Consider the following 22,087-nt stretch of genomic DNA (forward strand, 5'->3'; position numbering starts at 1 on the left):
TAAGTTTATCAGTTAATTCCAAAACCTCCTCTAGTGACACTTCAATCTGTGACAATTCCTCAGATTTGTCACCTACAAAGGACGGCTCAGGTTTGGGAATCTCCCTAACATCCTCAGCCGTGAAGACTGAAGCAAAGAATTCATTTAGTTTCTCCGCAATTACTTTATCGTCTTTAAGTGCTTCTTTTGTATCTCGATCGTCCAGGAGCCCCACTGGTTGTTTAGCAGGCCTCCTGCTTCTGATGTACTTTAAAAACATTGTATTACCTTTTCCCCCTTCTCCTCTCCCCAATCACTGCAATGGATACTCTTAAACAGTTTCACTCAGTGATTTGCAAGTCATCACCAGTTATTTTCATTGGCTTTAGTTTCCCCAGCGATCCCTATATTATCATATACGATTTGTATTACAGTAGCACTGGTATGCTCCACTTAGGATCAGAGCCTCATTTTTCTGGGTGCTGTACAACCATACAATATATAATATTCCATGCTTCAAATACCTTACAAACTCAGATATCTTTACAATATTTTGTTTGCCACCTATTGTTTGTTTGCCACCAGCTAGTTCACCATAAATCAGTAAGAAAGGTTGCCCTACAACAACAAAAGGGAGTGGTTATTTTCTGGGCTGCTATTCCATAGCAACAAAAATAAAAGCATTCAAGTAATGCTTCTTCCTTTCTGACATAAATGGTGACTTATCCTGAAGACTCATTTTTCATCTTTATCTTTTTAATTTCTTATGTAAAATTTCATCCCTTTATTATTTCTGAGTTCCTGTACAATATAAATAACAACAGGCTGATAAATATTCACTCAAATATGGCATGGCTGCACAAACAAAACAAAAAACAGACTAATCTTAAAGTGCTTCCTTACAGCTTTTTACTAATGAAAAACTGAGTCTTAAAATTCTAAGGAGTGGCTACAGTAAAAAGTCAAATCTGAAACAAAATTGAGGCTTTATAAAAGCAAAATAGAAGACTACTGTCTGTGAAACCCACAACACCACAGCGTAGAGGGGAAAAAATACTGGAAAAGTAAGTCTGTACTTGGAAATCAATGATATTTTAAATCTATTATATAAGGTTCTCACTGGGGGGAAAAGGAAAGTTAAAACGGTTGTGTGCTGCTCACTTTTTTGTCTTAAGCAAGGGCAATAAGATAACTACTTTAGCAAATTATACAAATTAGCTTTTAACTATAACTTCATATTGTATACAACATGAGCTAAATTGTGCTTCCACTGATGTGAATGTAATAAAATAGTTTTGAGTAATTTTCTAAAATTTTAGAAAGTATCTGCATATAAGCAATTAAGATAAATTGTTTATTTGCTTGAATGCTGACAGTGTGGTGAGCTACTGTGCTGAAGAGACATGCTGTGGTTTACAATTTAAGGCCCCAGTCCTGACCCCTATGCCTGTTGTGGACCCCATTTAAGTGGATGGTGCTCTGTGTGTACTCAGGTTCTCTGCCCACATGAATCTTGTTACAGGATTGGGGTTTGAGACCAACAATAGACCACAGTTCAGACACTAAATACCAAGTGAATAGCAGATGGAACTGTCACATAGTAATTCAGCAGCATTTTTGTTTGTTTGGTTTTGTTTTTTAAATAGTAGTGGTACCTTTTCAGTACATAACACTGAAAAGCTTTGTGAAAGAGATTTGAAAGAGTTATAAAGCCACAGAAATGAGGCGAAAAGGATGTCGGACACTGTGGTATATACCCATAAAAAACATGGAGGACTACCTATCTGATTTACGACCTCATTCCATCATTAAATGCATTGGACAATGGGACAGAATAACACAATTAAGTGGAAAAAAACTGGGAGGTGTTCAAAAATGTGTACATTTAAGGAAGTATGTTTCCTTAAGGATAAATTATCAGGGGAAATGAGGTATTAAGAAGGAGAGAGACAGCACAGTGAAATCAAAAATGAAAACTTTTTTCCATAAAAACCCCAAGGTGTAGGTAGAGAGGGAGAGTTGCTTTTTATTCCAAAATATCTTTTACATTGTCTATCTGTAGTATTTCTAAGGCACCTATCCCATTGATATTTAAGTGTATGCAAAATGTAACAGTAGTAGCAGAGTCTATAATACAAATGTTTCTTATCATATCCCAATGAACAGAGAGGAGTGTTTTTATGTGTTTGGGGATTTTCAGTACTAGTGAGTGTCTCTTGTGGGTGAAAGTTTTGTTGAAAATTGTGACATACCTTTGGACCTGTAGAGACAAGGTGGATGAGGAAATATCTTTTATTGGACCAACTTCTGTTGGCGAGAGACACAAGCTTTTGAGCCACAAAGAGCTTTTCTTCAGGTCTTTGGACCTCTACACAGTTAGACTCAGGGTCATTATGCTTTAATGGTGTCATTCCTGCCTTGCTTTGGCAATGGAATACTCTTTCCTTAAGAGATTATTTTTTTTGTATCCAACAGCTGCTCCAGTAAGTCACATAAGTACTTGATCAATCAATCTTTCCTTATCTTGAATAGCTAGTATGCTAGCATTTTTAGATTTGATCTGATTTTTCCAGATATTTGACTTTTTTTCTATGAAGTCCTGTATTCTTCTTTAAACAGAGCAACATTTATATGTTTAATACTCTTACAGTTACATTGTGCAGTGAGATTTTGCTGTTTTTTGTTGAGAGTCCCTCTGTCTCATCCTGGAAGGGAAGTTCCAGACAAACAGCTAGCGTTATGATTCCCCCCAGTGGAAATAAGGAATAATTTAGTTGAGGTGGTCCTGCTTTGAGCAGGGGGTTGGACTAGATGACCTCCTGAGGTCTCTTCCAACCCTAATCTTCTATGATTCTATGAAATAATAAAAAGGTGTTAACCTAGGAAGTAGACAAGACTGAGCTCCCTCCCTCTCACCCACCCATCCATTTTCTTTGCCTCTTGACATTGGAAACTTGGAGTATTCACCTCAGCCATCTCCTAAACTCTACTCCTGAAACAAAAAATAAGGGCTGTACAAAAAAGCCTCATAAGAATGACATGGGCAATCACCTATCTAATAACAATCAACATAGCAGGACATAGGCACTAACTCCGTGGGTGCTCAGGGCTGGAGCACCTACGGGTAAAAAATAGTGGGTGCTCAGCACCCACCGGCAGCCCCACTGATCAGCGCCTGCGTCTCCCATTCGCTGGGATCAGCTGTTCAGCAGCGTGCAGGAGAAGGTGGGAGGAGGGGCCAGAGCAAGGCCAGGTCATGCTCGGGGTTGGGAAGAGGCGGGGTGGGGGTGGGGCCTTCGGGGAAGGGATGGAGGATGGTGGGGCCTGGGACCGAGCAGGGGCAAGCACCCCCTGGAGAATTGACAAAGTTGGTGCCTCTGGAGCAGGGGACAATTGACTTTGTCTCAGACTTCACATTCCCCTTGCCTCCTTACTCTTGGAGTTTAAGTTTTTGTTTTTTAAGGAAGGCCTAAAATGATAGAGAGAGAGGCTTTTGAAATAAAAATATCAAACACTGTGCTGTATATGGAAAGGGGGATCTGAGATAGAACGCAGTCAGCAAAGAGGCTGGCTGTGGGCACAAACACTAAAATGGGAGTGAAGTCTCACCCTGTAGCATGATGGTTTTGGTTGGCAGTTTCCCCTGTGCCTATCTTTTACTTTCCAAAATAACCAAGAATAAGGCTCAGAATAAATAAATTTAGATTTACTACCATATAGTGTTTGTTGTTTGTACTACTGTATTTCCTGCTACTGCAAAGTATTCTTACATTCCCATTTTACAAAACATTGTGAGGATTGGTGATTAGCCATAAAGAGCCTACTCCTCCTCACCATAACTTGTGTGAAATTGTCATTGACCTTAATGAGAGTTTTTCATAATGCAATCCGGATTTAGTCCTTAGTAGACAAAATGTTATATGCTGCTGTGCATAGTACATTTTTCATTTAATTCTTAAAATGTTTTGTGTTTATATTTGAGATTAAAATTACTCCATTTATTGATAATGTAAATCCAGAAATGTTTATGTGTGGTCAGATTCCAAGCAAAGACTAACAAGTCTGAGTATAAATTCTGCACATGCCCAGTGATGGTGTACAGCAACTATTTAGAATATTACAGAATACAGTATTTACATTATTTTGGTACTCTGGAATGCTAATGGAGTAGTTTAGGTCTATTTATATTTACTTTAAGGTTGAGCAACCCCAATAATTCTGGAAAACTACTATGCGTGTCAATGTCAAGAGTACTGTAAATTAGATCTTTTCCTCTTTTTTAATTCTGCTAAAGTGATTTATCTAATAGATGAATATTGGTGTATTGCACAATTTAAAAATATTGGTCTTTAAAATGTAATAGGATTGTTTAAAAAACAAAACTCTGCAATCAGTGTGTTTTAAATCTGCAGTTGGATTTACATGCCTGTCAACATCTGGACTTTTTGACTTGTAAACTAAGCCTTCAAAAACTCTTCCATGGAAGATATGGAGAAGAAAATGTATTGTATATGTTCAGAAAATTCATGGCAACAAAATACGGTCCATGGCCAGTGCAAAATAGAATATCCTGCAAATTGTATATAAGCGCACTGGAGCAGACTTAAGTAGAAAAAAGATATTTCTATTCTCTCTTTGTAGAAGGGAAATGGTAAAATGTGGTACTTCTGAAAAAAATTACCACAAACATTGTCAATATTTGTTAATGTGCTTGGGACTGTGCAGTACACAGAAGACCATGGAGAGCTGAGCATCTAAAAGACAGACACATAGGAGATAGATGGGATGCACTTCAAAATCTAGATATTGGCATGAGTGGTGATTTCCTTTTCTCCTTATAGATTCACTTTTTGTAGAAGGATATACAGAGAATGTTACAGACAGAAAGGGTGATGTCATGAAAAACTGCAACAGGGGAGGGCAGCATGGTAAAATGAATGGGGGATGGTGGGAGAAGGTGAACAGTGCAGTGAGAGTAGAATCAGTGGAATAGTAGACGGGACAAGTAGTGAAGGATTTATAGAAAATTCTCATGTAACCTGAGGATATATTAGAAAGAGACTTCAGACACAGTGTTCCATAACATCGTAAAGTATGAAATATTATTTTCACAAAAGAAACTTTCTATGACATACCACAAAGCAACACTCTTGGAGAAATGCTTCCTAGGCTAGTGGTTAACCCCTTTCATCTAAACTCCCATAATGAAGATGTTAGGCTAGGTCTACACTACCCGCCTGAATCGGCGGGTAGAAATCGACCTCTCGGTGATTGAGGGGACGCGACAATCGATCCCCGAATCGACGCTCTTACTCCACCAGCGAAGGTGGGAGTAAGCGCCGTCGACGGGAAGCTGCAGAGGTCAATTTTTGCCGCCGTCCCTACAGCAGGGTAAGTCGGCTGCGATACGTCGAATTCAGCTACGCTATTCGCGTAGCTGAATTTGCGTATCTTAAATCGACCCTCCCCTTGAGTGAAGACGTACCCTGAGATACAGCAGTCTTAAAACACAACATAAAACTTATTGTATGGCATTTTAGCTGCTTATGCCCTCCTGCAGAAGATGGGACAGCTAACATTGCTATCACTTAGATAAAGGGGGCGGGGGGGAATTAACAATGAATGCAAATTTTTTCTGACAAAACTGCATGAGAAGGGGCAGGCAGTGGGAATGTCTAAGGCCCCTGTTTTCAAAGTCATTATGTACCAAATACACACTCTGATATAGGATAATTTTAATGGAGGAGGCAATGCAAAATCAGTTGCAAAACAAACTACAGCTGCTAAACTTGGTTATGGAGCATGAAAGACACAGCTTTCTTATGTCCCTGTTTACACCAACTTCACTCTTCAGAAATTTACCATTGTTGGAATGAATCTCAGGCTAGGTCTACACTACCCGCCTGAATCGGCGGGTAGAAATCGACCTCTCGGGGATCGATTTATCGCGTCCCGTTGGGACGCGACAATCGATCCCCGAATCGACGCTCTTACTCCACCAGCGAAGGTGGGAGTAAGCGCCGTCGACAGGAAGCCGCAGAGGTCGATTTTGCCACCGTCCATACAGCAGGGTAAGTCGGCTGCGATACGTCGAATTCAGCTACGCTATTCGCGTAGCTGAATTTGCGTATCTTAAATCGACACACACCCCCCCTGTAGTGAAGACGTAGCCTCAGTTGCATAGTAAATGAGGCTGTTTGTAGGATCGCTGCCTTATTGCCTCTGGAAGTTGGAAGACAGAGCAAACAAGACAGTGGGCTGCAGAAAGAGAGTGGATGGTCTTGTGCATAAGTCAGGTGAATGCTACTGAGGAGAACTTAGTTCTATCTATGCTTCTGTCATAGAGTTCTTATTTAGATGCTGAGCAAGTCACTTAAACCAAAATGTTGGCAGGTGGCAACTAATTGCGTGTTCTGCATTTTCTGGGTAGTCAGCCTGAGACACCAGTGGTGTGATATGCAGAAGCATTGCACACTCGCAACTGAAGTTAATGGGAGCTGTGGCAGCTCAGCACCTCTTGTAAAAAGGCAGTGTGGTTTGGAAGAATGAGCATAGTATTTCGGAGTCAGGAGGTCCTGAGTTCTAATTCTGGCAGTGCCACTGATTTTACTGGGTGGCCTCCTTCAAGTTTCATTGAGGCTATCTGTAGTGAATATATATGCATTAATGTTTGTGAGGCACTCAGGTATTATGGCAATGAGTCTTCTTAAAAAAAGACCATATAAGGAAATGAACAATTCTGTATTAATCACAGGTTTTGCATGATATATATTAAATAAGGCAGAAGACACTAACTGAATGATAAGGATAAAAATATTGAATAGCTGCCTCATTCCCTGAGCTCTGTTCATTCTGTGCACTGAATGAGGCAGGAGTCCTGTGGAAAAAATATGTAACCCTGTAATTAAAAAGCATATGATAATGTATATGTACAAGGAGGCTGAATTAATTTTGAACGGGCAATCTTAAATTCTGGCATTTGCTAATTTTAGAATGCTTGACTTTCCAGACTCAATAATAATCTTTTAACATAGCTTTGGATTTTTCATATATAATTTACAAAAGAAAGTAAAGAACATTTCCTAAAACACCAAATGTCCTATAGCACCGAATATCGAAAGAACTCAAAAAAAAAAAAAAAAAAAAAAGTGTGTGTGTGTGGGGGAATACAAAGAGAAGTGTTACCTTGTTTAATGGAAGAACAGACAGAACATCGTTATTTGTATTCTAGTGATATGCATCTTCACAGGTTTGTGTTTCTGGTAAATGTTTTGCAGTTCTAACAGATTCATAGAGGCCTTTCCCTAGAGATGTATGGACAACATTCTGAGCAGTCTAAAGTTTAATAACAGAGTCTCTAGCCAAAAGTTATGGGTTTTTTTATTAAAATCAAGTGTTCTCAATTAAAGCGCATATATGGAGAATTGGATAAAAGCCTACAATAATTGTAACTCATCTAATGATTCTTTACTAGAAACTTCTGATCTGATCTTTATTAGTGGTAATAAATGGGCTGATAGCACTACTGACAATCCAATGCATTTTATTAAGTAGTTTTCATACCTTTACAACAGCATCAGAAATGTAGCTTCTTAAGTTCTGCATGTCATAAAAATAAAATCTTCTGGTGCATCCTTAATTAATGAAAGAGCAGTCTTGTCAGTGTGTTTAATGATGTTGATAGCATAGTGCTAAAGCTGATCCCAAGCAGAAACAGCTGCTAATAGGTAGATTTCAGGGACTTTCAATGTTCCTATATCAAATCCCTGTTTACAGGTATTTATAAATCAGATATAAAAATTATCCATCAACTAGGGTGACCAGACAGCAAGTGTGAAAAATCGGGATGGGGGAGGGGGGTAATAGGAGCCTATATAAGAAAAAGACCCCAAAATTGGGACTGTCCCTATAAAATCGGGACATCTGGTCACCCTACCATCAACTGAATATTGTCATACAGGGTTAACCTTGCAATTTTCTGCATGTCTTTTAGAGTCCCTCTCAAGATTTAAGTTTTTAACAAACTTTCAAAGGCGTTGCAAAGGCCACACAATTAGATGGGCCCAGCTTAAAAATGTGTGAAGTCATGGGTGTAGTTTGGAGCAGGCTTGGGGGGATGTTGCCCCCCAAACTGCAAGCCTCAGGCAGGCGAAGAATTTGTCCCCCCACTCATGTGTGGCCTCATTGGCCTGGCTGGAGCTCCGTCATCCCCCTTCTCCCCAAATATAGAAGTCAAACACGCCTAAGGGTGAAGTTATGAATCTAGATGTGGAAATTGTATGCCATTTTGATTCTGCTTTTCTAGATTCAGTTGAAAATTATGATTGCTACCTCTACAAATCTATAGGAAATTTTGCCAAATTCTACAGCAGGGGTCGGCAACGTTTGGCATGCAGCTCGCCAGGGTAAGCACCCTAGCGGGCCAGTTTATTTACCTGCTGACGCGGCAGGTTCGGCCGATCGCGGCCCCCACTGGCCGCGGTTCGCCGTCCCGGGCCAATGGGGGCGGCGGGAAGCGGCGCGGGTGAGGGATGTGCTGGCCGTGGCTTCCCGCTGCCCCCATTGGCCCGGGACGGCGAACCGCGGCCAGTGGGGGCCGCGATCGGCCGAACCTGCCGCGTCAGCAGGTAAATAAACTGGCCCGGCCCGCTAGGGTGTTTACCCTGGCGAGCCGCGTGCCAAACGTTGCCGACCCCTGTTCTACAGGATCCATTCCCATATTGTGAGATAGCTCAGTGGTTTGAGCATTAGCCTGCTAAACCCAGGGCTGTAAATTCAATCCTTGAGGGGGCCATTTAGGGATCTGGGGCAAAAATCTGTCTGGGGATTGGTCCTGCTTTGAGCAGGGGGTTGGACTAGATGACCTCCTAAGGTCCCTTCCAACCCTGACGTTCTATGATAAGCTCTTCAAAAACCCACATAATTTAAAAAAAAATAAACTTTCCCCAAAGTGCATATGAAACACTGATTGTTTAGTAAATTATTTGTGTGTTTAGGGGGTATATCTTTTTTAAGTGACTTTTTTACAAAACTGAACCCCCATCTCCCCTATAACTTGCTTTCTTCTGGAGTCTTCTACTCACCTGAGAATCATTCTGATGTAATGCCCTTGGGACAATCCTTCCAGATAGTTTGATCAAGACTTTGGAATAACCAAAAAAAATCTTCGTAGACAATCCAGCCCATGTTTTAAAGATAGCTCCGGATGTGCTGGGGCAAAACTTTGGGAGTATAATGAGTGCTGCGATAGTCATACAACACAGATATAATGAAAAAAGCTTCATAGTTATGTACCGTATTAACAAAACTCTTTTGGATAGATTAAAACTTAAATATTTCCCTGTTTCTGAGACTTCTACTTAGGGGACCCAAAAAAGAGTGGTAAAAGTACTTGGTAAAACACTGCATTTGCATTTGCATCTTTAAAATGTGTAACTTAATTCCTGTAAAATGTCCTTTCCTGCTATTCTACTCATGCTGTATTGGCTGAATGTTTTTATTGAAATGGTCATCAGCTGAAGAAACATCATCAATTTGAATGCGGTCAGTTAAAAAAAATCATGTGCTATATAAGTCCCTGAGTCTCCTTGCCAATTGTTGTCATTTTGCAATTGTACTTTCCGGTTCTTGGTTGTTGTTTTTTGTTTGTTTGTTTGTTTTAAATTCTCTCCATTATTGTGTGAAAGACCCACACAATCAGGAAACTAACTGTATGGGGGAAAGAATAACTGTCTGTGCAGACCACTATCATATGTACAAAGTAAACTGATAAATGTTTATTTTTTTTACAATATTGCCAACCCTAAGCATTCAACATTATGAGTCAGGCCCCCCAAAATAATGATATCTTGAATAATAAATACTGGATTCTCACTATTTACCTTCTAGTTTCTAATGTGCCAGGTGTTTCCACGTTTTTCTTCACAACCATGAGGGGCTAGAAACTTACTTTTATTATTCATTTATTTTAAATGAAAGCTGCAATTCTGAGTCACTGGCTTCTAAAAAATGTGGTTTTAAGGAAAACACCAAATAGTGTGAAACTTGTGATAAAATCACAAGAGTCAGCCACACTGTACCAATGCGCCTTCCCCCCCCCTCCACACACACACTTCTTAGAGCAATAACATACTTCTTAAACAGTTATTTGGGCCTCGTCTACACTTAGAAAGCTTAGGTCAACAGAGCTATGATGCTCGGCAGTGTGAAAAACCCATATTCCTGAGCACTGCAGCTATGCCAACCTAACCCCCGGTGTAGATGCCACGAGGTTAAAAGAAGAATGCTTCCCTCAACCTGGGGTATCACTGTAGTCTATGCCTGTGCTACTGAGTTACAGCGTTATAGCTGTGAGGCTGTAGCTATGCCACTATAGCACCTGTAGCGTAGATGTGGCCTTGCATTGTAAGCTTTTTAGGGCAGGGACTGTTTTTGTTATTTGTGTAAAGTGCTTGTACAATGAAAGCCCAATCCTTGATGTGTTGTTGTAATTCTAAATAATAATTTTAAAAAGCCAGTGTCCATCCCATCTAATAAAACTAAATATTGGCCTGGCCTAACTTGGCAGCCAAAGGGGCTGCCAGGCCAATTTTCATGCAGGATACTGTAAATGTATTTACTTATTTAGATGACATAGTGTCAGTCTCATATCCCTGGCACTTTGCAAAATGTAAGATAGCAGCTGTTCTCAGACCTACATACAAAGCAAAATCCTCCCTCCTTTCCTCTTCTAAAATCTGATTTGACTCAGCATATGTCTACTCTGTGAAGTTGTTGACAAAACTTTTGTCTTTCATGGATACTTAAAAAAGCCCCCCTGTGAAAGACAAAAGTTTTGCGGACGCAAGTGCCAGTGTGAACGCGGCTTTGTCAGCCTGAGCGCTCTCCTGCAGACAAAGCTAACGCCGCTCGCGGGGCTGGAAGTATTTTTTCCGCAAAAGTGCCAACAAAGTACTGACAAAGAGTGTTTACACATGCTGACTTTTAGTCGCTAAAAGCTGCCTGGTGTAGACAAGCCCCCTGAGCATGTCTACCTATGTGATGGGGATATTCAGGAAAGTTAAGGCAAATCAGCTAAAGGTGTGAAGTCAATGCATACAAGTTAAAGCATGTTAAACTCTGTGTGAATGCTCTCATTCAGGAGTAAAGGGGCTTTAATTCACCTCAGGAGGATTAAGTTACAGTTAACAAAGACCACTTTACTCCTGAATGGGAGCATCCCTGTGGCAATTTAATGTGCTTTAATTAATGCATATTGACTTCAAACCTTTAGTTGATTTGCCTTAACTTTCCTGAGTATTCTCATGTAGACATGGCCTAGGACAGCAGAATTATTTGGGCAGAACCGGCCTTTGTATTTTGAGGCACCTTTTTGTTAACTCCCCACTCCACCAAACATACTAGATCCCTATTTATCACACATTGCACAAAGCTAGTATAAACATTTTGAGAAGGATAGTGAGATCCTCTTCAAGAAACATCATATATGCAATTTTGGTTCATTTTACATAAAAATGAAAATGCAGAGGGAAATTCTTGTCCCTATAAGCCTCCTATTCCAGATGTAGAGTTCTCCTTCCTTTTGGTTATTGCTCTTTTTTCCTTACTATTTTAACCATCCAGAAATATACTAGGCTCCTCACAAAACCCAATTCATGGTCACTGTCCTGAGAGCATAAAACTTAAATTGCACATGACTCAATGAGTAATGGTCATAAATAGATGCATGAGGTGAGGAAAAGGTAAGATAAAGACGAAAATATCAGATGGTTATTCAAGGCACTGATCTTGTATTTGGATCTGCTAGCACAGATCCGGTTTTCGACCGGAATGCCCAGTCAAAAAGGGACCCTGGCAGCTCTGGTCAGCACCACCAACCGGGCCGTTAAAAGTCTGGTCAGCGGTGCTGTAGTGCTAAAGCAGGCTAGTCCCTACCTGTCTTGGCACAGAGCTACGCCCCAGAAGCGGCCAGCAGGTCTGACTCCTAAGTGGTGGGGGCACAGGGCTCTGCGCGCTGCCCCCACCCTGAGCACTGGCTGTGCACTTCCATTGGCTGGGAACGCAAGCCAACGGGAGCTGGGGGGGAGTGTTTGTGGGCAAGAGCAGTGCACAGAGCCTCCTGCCCCCCCCCCAAACTAGGAGCCGGACCTGCTGGCTGCTTCTGGGGTGCAGCGTGGAGCCAGGACAGGCAGGGAGCCTGCCTTAGCTCCACTGCACTGCTGACCAGGAGATGACCAAGGTAAGCCCATGCCCGAACCCCAACCCCCTGCCCCAGCCTTGAGCCCCCCCAAACCCAGAGCCCCCTTCTGCATCCCAAACCGTTCATCCCTGGCCCCACCTCAGAGCCCACACCCCCAGCCCAGAGCCCATACCCCCTTCTGCACCCCAACCCCCTACCTCAACCTACAGCCCCCTCCTGCATGCCCAATCTCTTGGCCCCACCCCCCAGCCTGGAGCCCCATCTTGCACCCCAAACTCCTCATCCCCAGCCCAGAGCCTGAACTCCCTCCTGCACCCCAACCCCTGCCTCAACCTGCAACCCCCTCCTGCACTCCAACTCCCTGTCCCAGCCCAGAGCCCCCTTCTGCACCCTGAACCCCTCATTTCTGGCCCCAACCTGCAGTCTGCACCCCCAGTTAGAGCCCTCCCAACCCCCTGCCCCAGCCCAGTGAAAGTGAGTGAGGGTGGGGGAGAGTGAGACACCGAGGGAGGGGGGATGTAGTGATCGGGGGCGGGGCAAAGGGGAAGGGGCGGGAGTAGTGTGTTTGGTTTTGTGCAATTAGAAAGTTGGCAACCCTCATCTGCAGTAGTGAGTCCTGATGCAAGATCAAGGACTGAGGCAAATACACAACTTTGTAACTGTAGTTGTTGAAGTCAGCTGATATTAAATTTGTCTAAACCTGTGTAAATCATATCCAGTCAGTCCAGAAAATAAAGACCATTCTGTTCCCAACATTCCTGTGTGTCACACAGGCATTACATCACTATGCAGTCATTCAAAAATGTATAGAATACCTTGATCCATGCAAGAGAGAGGCACATTTTCTTTACAAAAATTAGCGGCCAAGTGAGACCACTGACCATTGTTACAGGCCTTAGCATTAAAGCTAGTCTGTGAATTTGAACAGGTAGCACATGGTAGAATAATTAGAAACTGAGTATCTGAAAAGTAGGTATTTGCCAGGCTCGTGAAAACTAATTGCCAAATGAAAGTGTTAGCAAGCAGTAAAAGAACTGAAGTGCATCTATTTAAAATGTATACCTTCTATTTTTTTCTTTTACCTTGGTAAACAAATCAGAGACCAGATGTGTTTGCAATAAATATGGAGGCAATCCTAGCACATCACAAATCTGTCCAACACAAGGACTGTGGTGTCAGACGTGCAGTAAAGGCAACCTGGAGAGCTGGTTAATGGTGGGTTCAATAGAACCCCCATTTAAATTCAGGTCCTGGCCCACTATCAATGGGTTGTAAACTTATGTACAGTTGCCATACTATAACCTGTCTTTATAGAAAAATACCTCCAGTTAAACAAAAGAAGTAACAAAGCTGTGAACTCCCTTCTCTACAAGAAATCTAAATTCAACCCCTGGGGAGTGGGGGTAGACATTTCCCCTGGACTTTCTTCAGCAGAGCTAGATGAGGGCCAACCTGCCTGAGTGGAAGAGAAGTCTTGCTGCTCAGTAGGACAGGTATCAGTCATGTTGCACATATGCCCTTCATAGGCCCTTCATATGCCTTATAATTGAGGTAACCAGAAGACATCGGGTCTGCTACACAGTTTCCTGGATTCCAGTTCCTGATTCCCACATGGCTCTTGCCACTTCCCCGGGGCCAGTCTGCCTACTGCTTTTCTCTGTAAATCTTTCCCTCTTCCTCCTGACTACACTTGCTGTGCAGCCCCCACCCTTGTGAATCCCCTCCTTATGCTCCTTGTTATCCTTCAGTATTAATCCAGAGGCCTTAGATGGAGAGATGAATGTGCTGTTGAGGACTTCAGAGGGTGGGGCAAAAAGACAGAAGTGAGACATGGTATTGCCAAGGGGAGTCCTGATGATTGATGCTGGGGGAAGGAGTAGGGCACAGGAAAGGGGACATGTAAATTGAGTCATGGAGGTGAAGGGAAGAGAGCCCAAACTGAAACTGCTTGGGAAGCCCATTCATGAATGGTTATACCCTGTGCCCTCTCCAAGCTGTCCACCTCAATGAAATTGCTACTTATCCAGTGATTTTAAACAGATTTTAACTTCACATTGGCCATATAAATGCAAATTTAATCTTCACTCAGTTTTTCTTACTCATCCCCTTTCTTTTTTTCTTTTAGAAGGGAAAACGAAATGCAGACCCCCTCTTTATTAATGCATTGTCAAGGTTACAGATTTAAACACAGGAAGATAAAAAGCTAATTTTTTTCAGAACTCACTTTTCCACATGGCACATACTTAATTTAGGTTTGTATTTAACAGTCTTGTTATCAAAAATATTATGTGCCAGGTGGTCAGATTAATATTATTATGAGAGCCTTAACATTTTAGTTCCTGAGTTGTATGTCTTTTTAAAGCTGTAACAGTAGCATAATTGCATTGACAGTTTTTTGTGGTTTCATTTTTGCATTAAGATGTGGCTGATGCCTACATTGGTTAATGGGAGCAGTTCTACCGAATAATTTTCTCTCAGCTAAGAGATCACCTTTTCTTGACTACCTGTCCAGGGTTAGAGTATTCTTCCCCGTCAGTCCCCTGTTTGTAGGGGGATTAAGAACAATATGTACAGCTGAGAGTTCAATTTATCTGAGTGCGTGTGTGCTTGAAGTTGGTAGGTGCATTAGGAGTTCAGCAGAGAGGTGTGTGAGTGATTCCTCTCTGCACAGCGTCCCTCGGATGGCGCAATGCCTGCGCTGGAGGATAGTGGCAGTGCTGAGAGAGAGTTTTGTGAAAGTGAAGGCGTCTTTGCAGGCAGGAAGAGCCTGTCCTCTGTTTGCTCCACTCCGGCTTGAGTTTTTATTTATTATCCTTTTTTTTATTCTTGCTCTTTCTACGAAGTCAGATTGAAATCTACAGCGGTGACTATGCGAAGGAAGGCTGCTGGTACTGGATGCCAGGAATCGGCAGCTTTTAGAACCACCTGAAGTTTGCAGAAAAGGCAGCCGCAGTACAAGCTGCCGGGGCTACATTACGCCCGCCCTGGGAGGGGGGAGGAGGAGCCCGAGAGCCCTAACCTGGGCCATCTGCGTGTGATTTCTCTATTAATCCTCACCATTTCTTCTTATTTATAGACACTTTCTCCCTTTCAAAATGCAAGCGGAATGGGAGTGAAAAAGTGTGCTTTGAGGGGTCTGGTTCTTGTTCTCACGCGGAGAGAAGCAGTGCTCACACACACACACACTTATTCACAGACACAGCTTCCATCTGAGTTTGTGTCTCAAATTTATATGCTTCCTTCTCAGGAGAAACAGGATCTAGAGTAGGGAGAGAGTGTGTCTGAGAGAGAGGGAGAGCAGGAAATAAATTAGTTGCTCTCTCTTCACTTGAAGGGTGTGTACTGTTTCCTGGTTTCATAGTGAGGCAAACCGAGTTTGTCCACAGCACAGAGGGAGAAGTTGAATTATGATTGCACTCACACAAACATATATTTCAGTGCATAGGTTGAATGTGAGAGTGTCTTTAAAAACAATAACAACAACAACACCTTGTGATCCCATCTCAGGAGGACCAGGCTGTAGAGAAGGGCATGGGCAGGGGGAGTAGGAGGTATCTCTCTTCTCTTGTATGGGGTTTAGCATTACCCTTATGAGTGTTTTGTTCTAGTGTCTATTTCTTGGTCTGATATGGAGGCATTGCTGAAATTGGGCAGTCTAAAGAAAGAGATTTGATTATAATTAGATTACTTTCAAATAATAGGTTTATTTCTGTGTGTGCATGTGTGTGTGCAAAGTTGTGATCTGTCTCCAAAACAATAGGCGACAGGATATATTTACTTCTACTTGTAGGGTTCTGTCGTTTGACTGTGGCTAGAGAGGCAGTACTGAGTTTGTGCAGAGAAAGAGACTGGATTATAATTGCAGTCAAACGCGATTCTATACTTTCTGTTCACAGGTTTCATATGTGTGTGTTATTCCCAAATTAAGTGATCCCTTTTCAAGAGGAAGTGATCAGGGAGGGTCATAGGGTTGGGGAAGGACAGAAAGGAAATAAGGAACCCTCTCCCCTTTGGAAAAAGGTAAAAGCTGGATCTACCTGGATCCTGACTATTTTTGGCAGAGTCTTCTGTGTCATCAAAATAGAGAGCAAGTCTTCCTGATCCGACTGCCCCAAATAATTCCAGACACCAATACATACCAGAACTAGGGGTATTGTAAAAACCCAGATTTGGCAACTGGATCCAGACAACTTTTGGTCCCAAATTCTGATGCCTGAATAGAGAACAAGTCTAGTTACTCCTACTGCACCAAAAAAAGCCTGGATCCTGGCACATAATACATAAATGTCACAAAAACCCAGTTCTGGCACATGGATCCTTCCAAATCCATACAGGTTTTGGTCTTCACTCCAAAATTCCATGGCATTAATAGAGAACAGGTATAGTTACTGCTACTGCACGACAATATTCTGGTTTGTAATGCATCCCCGCGCAAGAAAGCCTAAAAAATCCTGCCCTTGACTTCGTTTGGGTCTCAACAGTTTTGGGTCCCAAATTTAAACTGTATCATCTAAATAAAAAACAAATGTTGCTCCTATTTCACTTGAAAAATCTGGATCTATATGCTTTCTGACCTAATAGCACTGGAAAAATACTGATCTGGTTCTTGCTAGGCCTTTCCAGTTTTTAACCCTAATCTCCCAAATTCAACTTTCTAAGGAATGGGGGGGAAAGTAACAACTTTCAGAATGCAGCAGACCCTGTAATGCAGCAGCACTGCAAAAACATTTATCTGGCACCTTTATCCAGCTAACCCTTTTTATTTGTAAATCCCAAACTCAAATGTTCAACAGACTAAATAGAGAAGAGCAGCTTCTCAAGTTCCGCTGCAAAACTCCAGACTTCGATACATTCCTGCTCAACTGGATTGCAGAGACACGTACTCGGCACTGGAACCTGCTGGACCCTGCCATTTTTTTGGCCCCTAGTTCCCAAATTGTACTGTCAAAATATACAACTCATGTTGCTGCTTCTACTTGATCCAAAAATTCCAGGCTCTGACATCTCAGTGAAAGAGCAATCCGAAAACCCACGTGGGCCTCTTTTTTTGGTCACAAACACCTACAATCTGTTAAATAAAGACCAAGGCTTAAATCCCTATTGAAGTAAATAGCAAAATCCCATTGACTTCAGTAAGGCCAGGAGTTTACCCTGAGTATAGCTGCTCCTACTTCACTGTATCAGAAGCTGGTCCCTGATCCATCCTTACACAAGAGCACTTGAAAAATCCAGTTAAGGACTGTAAATGTAAATGAATGGTGATTCTTTCTGTCTATCTAGAAATTATAATTTTGGGAACATAGGTGAAAAATGGGGGTATACCTTGTTGGATCTGGGTCCATGTTTGGATTTTTTTTTTTTTTTTTTTGTAAGTGCTCATCTGCCGCGATGGCTCAGAGACTAGATTTTTTTTTTTTTTTTTTTAGTAGACTAAGAGAAGCTATGCTTGGTCACTATGTATAGACTAGAATTTAGAGGTTTGTGGCCAAAATATTGTTGGATTCTGCAAGACCCAGGTGCCCTTTGTGCACGTATTGCTCTTGCACTGAGATGTCAGGGCTGGGTTTTGCTAGCCAACTAGGAGCCGCCACAGGGCATGGGTTGTCTGTTTTGATGATACAGTTTGGGGCCAACCCAAAACACTGTTTCACTGGGCTCCAGATACCAGATATTATGTGTCCTTGCCATGGTACTGAATAGGGGATACACTGGATTCTGGATTATGCAGTAGAATTGGGACAGCTGCATGTCTTTATTTAGCTGGTAGGATTTTGAGGATTTAAATTTAAAGAAAGAAAGAAAGAGAACAACAACAAAAGAAAAACTACCTGGATTCAGGTGCTGGATATTTGTTTTTGTGGTGCTGCTGTGCCAGTTCACAACAATCTGAATTTGGGGGGGCATTAAGAAACTGCTACATTTTTTTTCTTTATTTAGACTGCAGATTTGGGGAGAATAGGGTTAAAAATTGGCAGGTGTAGAAGAAACCAGATACATGTTTTCCAGTGCTATCGGGGGGCTGGGGTGCACTGGGAGCCAGATTCTCTCCAGTGTAGTAGGAGGGATGGCTACCCTTGTTATCTGCTTAGACTGTAGAATTTGGAGTTTAGGGCCAAAAATTGCCAACATCCAGGAGCAGGAGCTGGATTTTTGTGGCACTCATGTACTGGGATGCATCAGAATCCAGATTTTTTTTGTACAATAGATTAAATTTAAATTAATGGAGATATCCCCTCTCCTAGAACTGGAAGGGACCTTGAAAGGTCATTGAGTCCAGCCCCCAGCCTTCACTAGCAGGACTTTTTTTTTTTTTTTTTTTTTTTTTTGATTTTGCCCCAGATCCCTACGTGACCCCCTCAAGGATTGAACTCACAACCCTGGGTTTAGCAGGCCAATGCTCAAACCACTGACCTATCCCTCCCCCCAAGCATAAGTTATGCTTGTTCTCTATGAATGCCAAGGAATTTTGGTGTGGGGGAGGGGTTGAAAGCCAAAAATTAAACTGATGGGGTAGGATCCGTGAACGAGATCTGGGTTTTTGTAGGTCTGATGTGCCAAAATCCAGAATGTATTTGGTACCATAGGCATGGCTAGACTTGTTCTCTATGGAGACATCAGAATTTGGCATCTTGGGGCCAAAATTTGGCAGGCTCCAGATGCTGGCTCAGGGTTTTTGCAGAAATCATGCTCTCTGGGATTCATCAGGATCTAGATTTATTATTATTATTATTATTATTATTATTTATTAGTATTAATTTAAGTAGGAGCCTAAGTCTGGAACTCTATTTCTGTGACACAATTTGGGACTTTTCGAGGTCAAAACTTGGCAGCTTGCAGGACAAATCCAACACGATCCAGGTACCTCCAGCTTTTACGTCTTTCCTTCTCTCTTTCACTTGTGTGGGGTTTGTAGTTTGACTGTTTCCTGGTCTCACAGAAAGAGGCAGTGCTGAGCACAGAAAGACAAAAATAGACCTTTACAGAGAAATATAGGGATTGTGTGTGTGGAGGGGAGGGAGAGAGGAGAGCAGCGTTAGGCTGGTTTCCAGGAGGAGCTCTTCTCGCTTTCGTTGTGTGTTAGACATTTTTGTACAGATTTTTTTTTTCATCTTAAAAACGTTTTCTCTCTCCCGGCTGCTTCTTGTACCTCTTCGGGGGAGAAAAATCAAACTGTGTTTGATCAGAAAGCGACCAGAGACCATTTTATTTGAGCGACCGGGGGAAGAAAGAGAAGAGAAACCGTCGCAGGGATATAAATACCTATCATCTCTTACATATTTCCTGTAAATAAATCTCTATAGAAAGAGCACAATTTGACATCCATCCTAAGCGGCAGCAATGGGGTGTTTGGGCAACAGCAAAACAGAGGATCAGCGTATCGATGAGAAAGCGCAGCGAGAAGCCAACAAAAAAATAGAGAAGCAGTTGCAGAAAGAGAGACTGGCTTATAAAGCCACACATCGTTTGCTTCTGCTGGGTAAGGAAGCGGGGGGGGGGAGGGGGAATGAGGGTGCCGTTGCCTGCGCTCCCCCATGGTAGGGGTATAACGGAGAAGCTATGTGATTAATGTGTGTGTGAGAGAGAGTGTGTGTTAGATACAAAGAATGCAGGCAATTGTATTGAGCAATATGTGAAAAGTGCACAGATTGAGCTGTGTGTGGGAGCCACATGGGTACATATATATAAATGCTGTTGGAGGTGGGAGATGCTGTTAACATGTCACCAAAAAACCCGTATATACATGGCAGTGTTCTGTCTTTTTCTTCCAGGAGCTGGTGAGTCAGGAAAAAGCACTATTGTGAAACAAATGAGGATCCTGCATGTCAATGGATTTAATTCAGAGTAAGAATTATTGATACTTTGTGTCTTCTATTTGTAAATATACATTTGAAACATATTAACACACAACACACTGGGTAATTTCTCTTTCCTCCACCCTATATGTGTGTGTGTGTTGGCGGTTTGACACTGGCTTGCAAAAAAAAAGAAAAATACAAGGAATTACTACTATTATATATTTGTATTTTCTGCTCCTGCCCCTCTACTGTATTTTACACTGTTGCTACTGCAGCGCTTGACAGGCCCCTGTGTAGCAACAACATGGCGACTACTTTTTGCATAGCAGCAAATAACTAATATTGTATCTGTATGTAATATAGAGAGATATATCAATTCATACACAGGATGACGGGGCTGCTGCGGTTTTTCTGATGGTGGTTAGCACAAAACTGAAACCAATTTGCATGAATGTAATCATCATGTATTCTTGGGTTACATGATTTCTCTCTGAAAAACTGATTGCCAGTATTTAATATTAATTGTGTGCTAATTTTAGATATATAAGGTTTTTAACTATACAATATATGTTCTAAATTGTAGGGGAATAGATTTAGCATGCTATAGAAATGAAGGAATGACTTCCAATCCCACCAGGAAAGCTTTGCAGATGTGGTTATGACTATCTAACGTGACAAAATTGGCAGAGATCTATTTTCACTGTTTTTTTTATAGAATATGAAAAAGTGATGGATGGAAAATAATCTTACTGTTCTTTTCAGTCAGTTTGTCCTAAAGGTTAAATAACAAATAAGCAGTCAGTAAAAAATTCTGAATGTAACTTAAATGAATTGGTTTGAGAGAGAAATTAAATCGTTAATTCTGTTTTAATTCAGAGAAAAGAAACAGAAAATACTGGATATTCGGAAAAATGTTAAAGATGCGATTGTGGTAAGAACACATTTTATACTATTGTTAAATGCTTCTGTACACTGGAAGCCAAAAGTATTATGCTCTCTAGGATTGTGTAGAGAAATCCCATTTTGCTGATCAGATTGGATTATCTTCTATTGATCCTGTATTTTAGATTAACCAGATTAATGTGTCTGTTTTTGTTTTATCCAATTCTAGACTATAGTTTCAGCAATGGGCACTTTAATACCCCCAGTTCCACTGGCCAATCCGGAAAACCAGTTTCGAATGGACTACATCAAGAGTATAGCTCCGCTTTCCGATTTTGACTATACACAGGTAAGAGTAAAAAAAATACTTGTTTTTCCTAATTTTGAAAGAGAACACAAAGCTCTGACTTTGATGTATGAAATGACTTGTTTACCATTTGAAAGGTGTTTGCTAAAACAAGTTTGTCGCAGCATTATCACCAAGTTACCTGTTTTAACATTGTATGGTGTTGCACCTGTTTTAATGTTGTTCAGTTGTGCTTTAGTAATTTTTGTTTGTTTGTTTGTTTTTAAAGAGGAAAATGAAATGCAAAGAAATTAAGATTATTTGAAATTTCAGTGTCTCAATTTAACATTGTTGTGAAAGCTATTTTTCTGGGCATAATTTGGTGCAGCAGGACATCAGTCTGAGGAATTACAGTATATACTTAAGAAATAGAAGCACAGAGAAACCCTAATATATGTAGTTTTAAAAATGTCAACACTTTTTCATTCTTATTAATTTTCATACTAAGAACTTAAAATATTTGATGGCCAACTAAGGTGTCTTCATCACCTATGTATTTATTTATGTATTTATTTTATTCAAATTTTGTATTATGTTGCTGGAATAAACAGTGAACAATGAGAATAGGAAGATATAATTCTTTATTTTAGTTGTGCACGAATGCTGCCATCTTAGGGCTGGGTAGAAATGTAAAAACCTATTGGGCTTTCTATAGTAGTCACTCCTTGGTAGTGTAATTCAAAGTATGTTATTTAGGTTAATTTGCAGATGGATACTGCTTTTTACATTGGATTATCTTGATCTTTAGATGTTAATTATTGCTTATAGAAACATGCATGGTGTGTTTTGTTTTGTGTGAAAGAAATTGCCTAGAAGTTTTGAGTATTAGTGGAGTTTTATTGTCTATAATAGTACATTTTTAAATTAATTCTAAAATGTGGATAT

General features: G+C 41.2%; 1 protein-coding gene across 2 annotated transcripts in view; it reads left to right on the forward strand.

Annotated features, from left to right (window-relative positions):
• Positions 1-22,087, forward strand: part of GNAL (G protein subunit alpha L) — a 320,857-nt gene that overhangs the window by 105,899 nt on the left and 192,871 nt on the right. Inside the window, exons 1-4 of one of the 2 annotated variants that reach the window (XM_065398247.1) lie at positions 19,201-19,655; positions 19,948-20,020; positions 20,851-20,905; positions 21,086-21,205. In XM_065398247.1, coding sequence (XP_065254319.1) covers positions 19,517-19,655; positions 19,948-20,020; positions 20,851-20,905; positions 21,086-21,205 — 387 coding nt within the window. In that variant the 5' untranslated portion in view covers positions 19,201-19,516. Of the gene's footprint in view, positions 1-19,200; positions 19,656-19,947; positions 20,021-20,850; positions 20,906-21,085; positions 21,206-22,087 lie in introns of those variants that run through there. The other variant, XM_065398246.1, reaches the window with a different exon arrangement.

This window comes from Emys orbicularis, chromosome 2 (assembly GCF_028017835.1).
Source record: "Emys orbicularis isolate rEmyOrb1 chromosome 2, rEmyOrb1.hap1, whole genome shotgun sequence".
Lineage (NCBI taxonomy): Eukaryota > Metazoa > Chordata > Testudines > Emydidae > Emys > Emys orbicularis.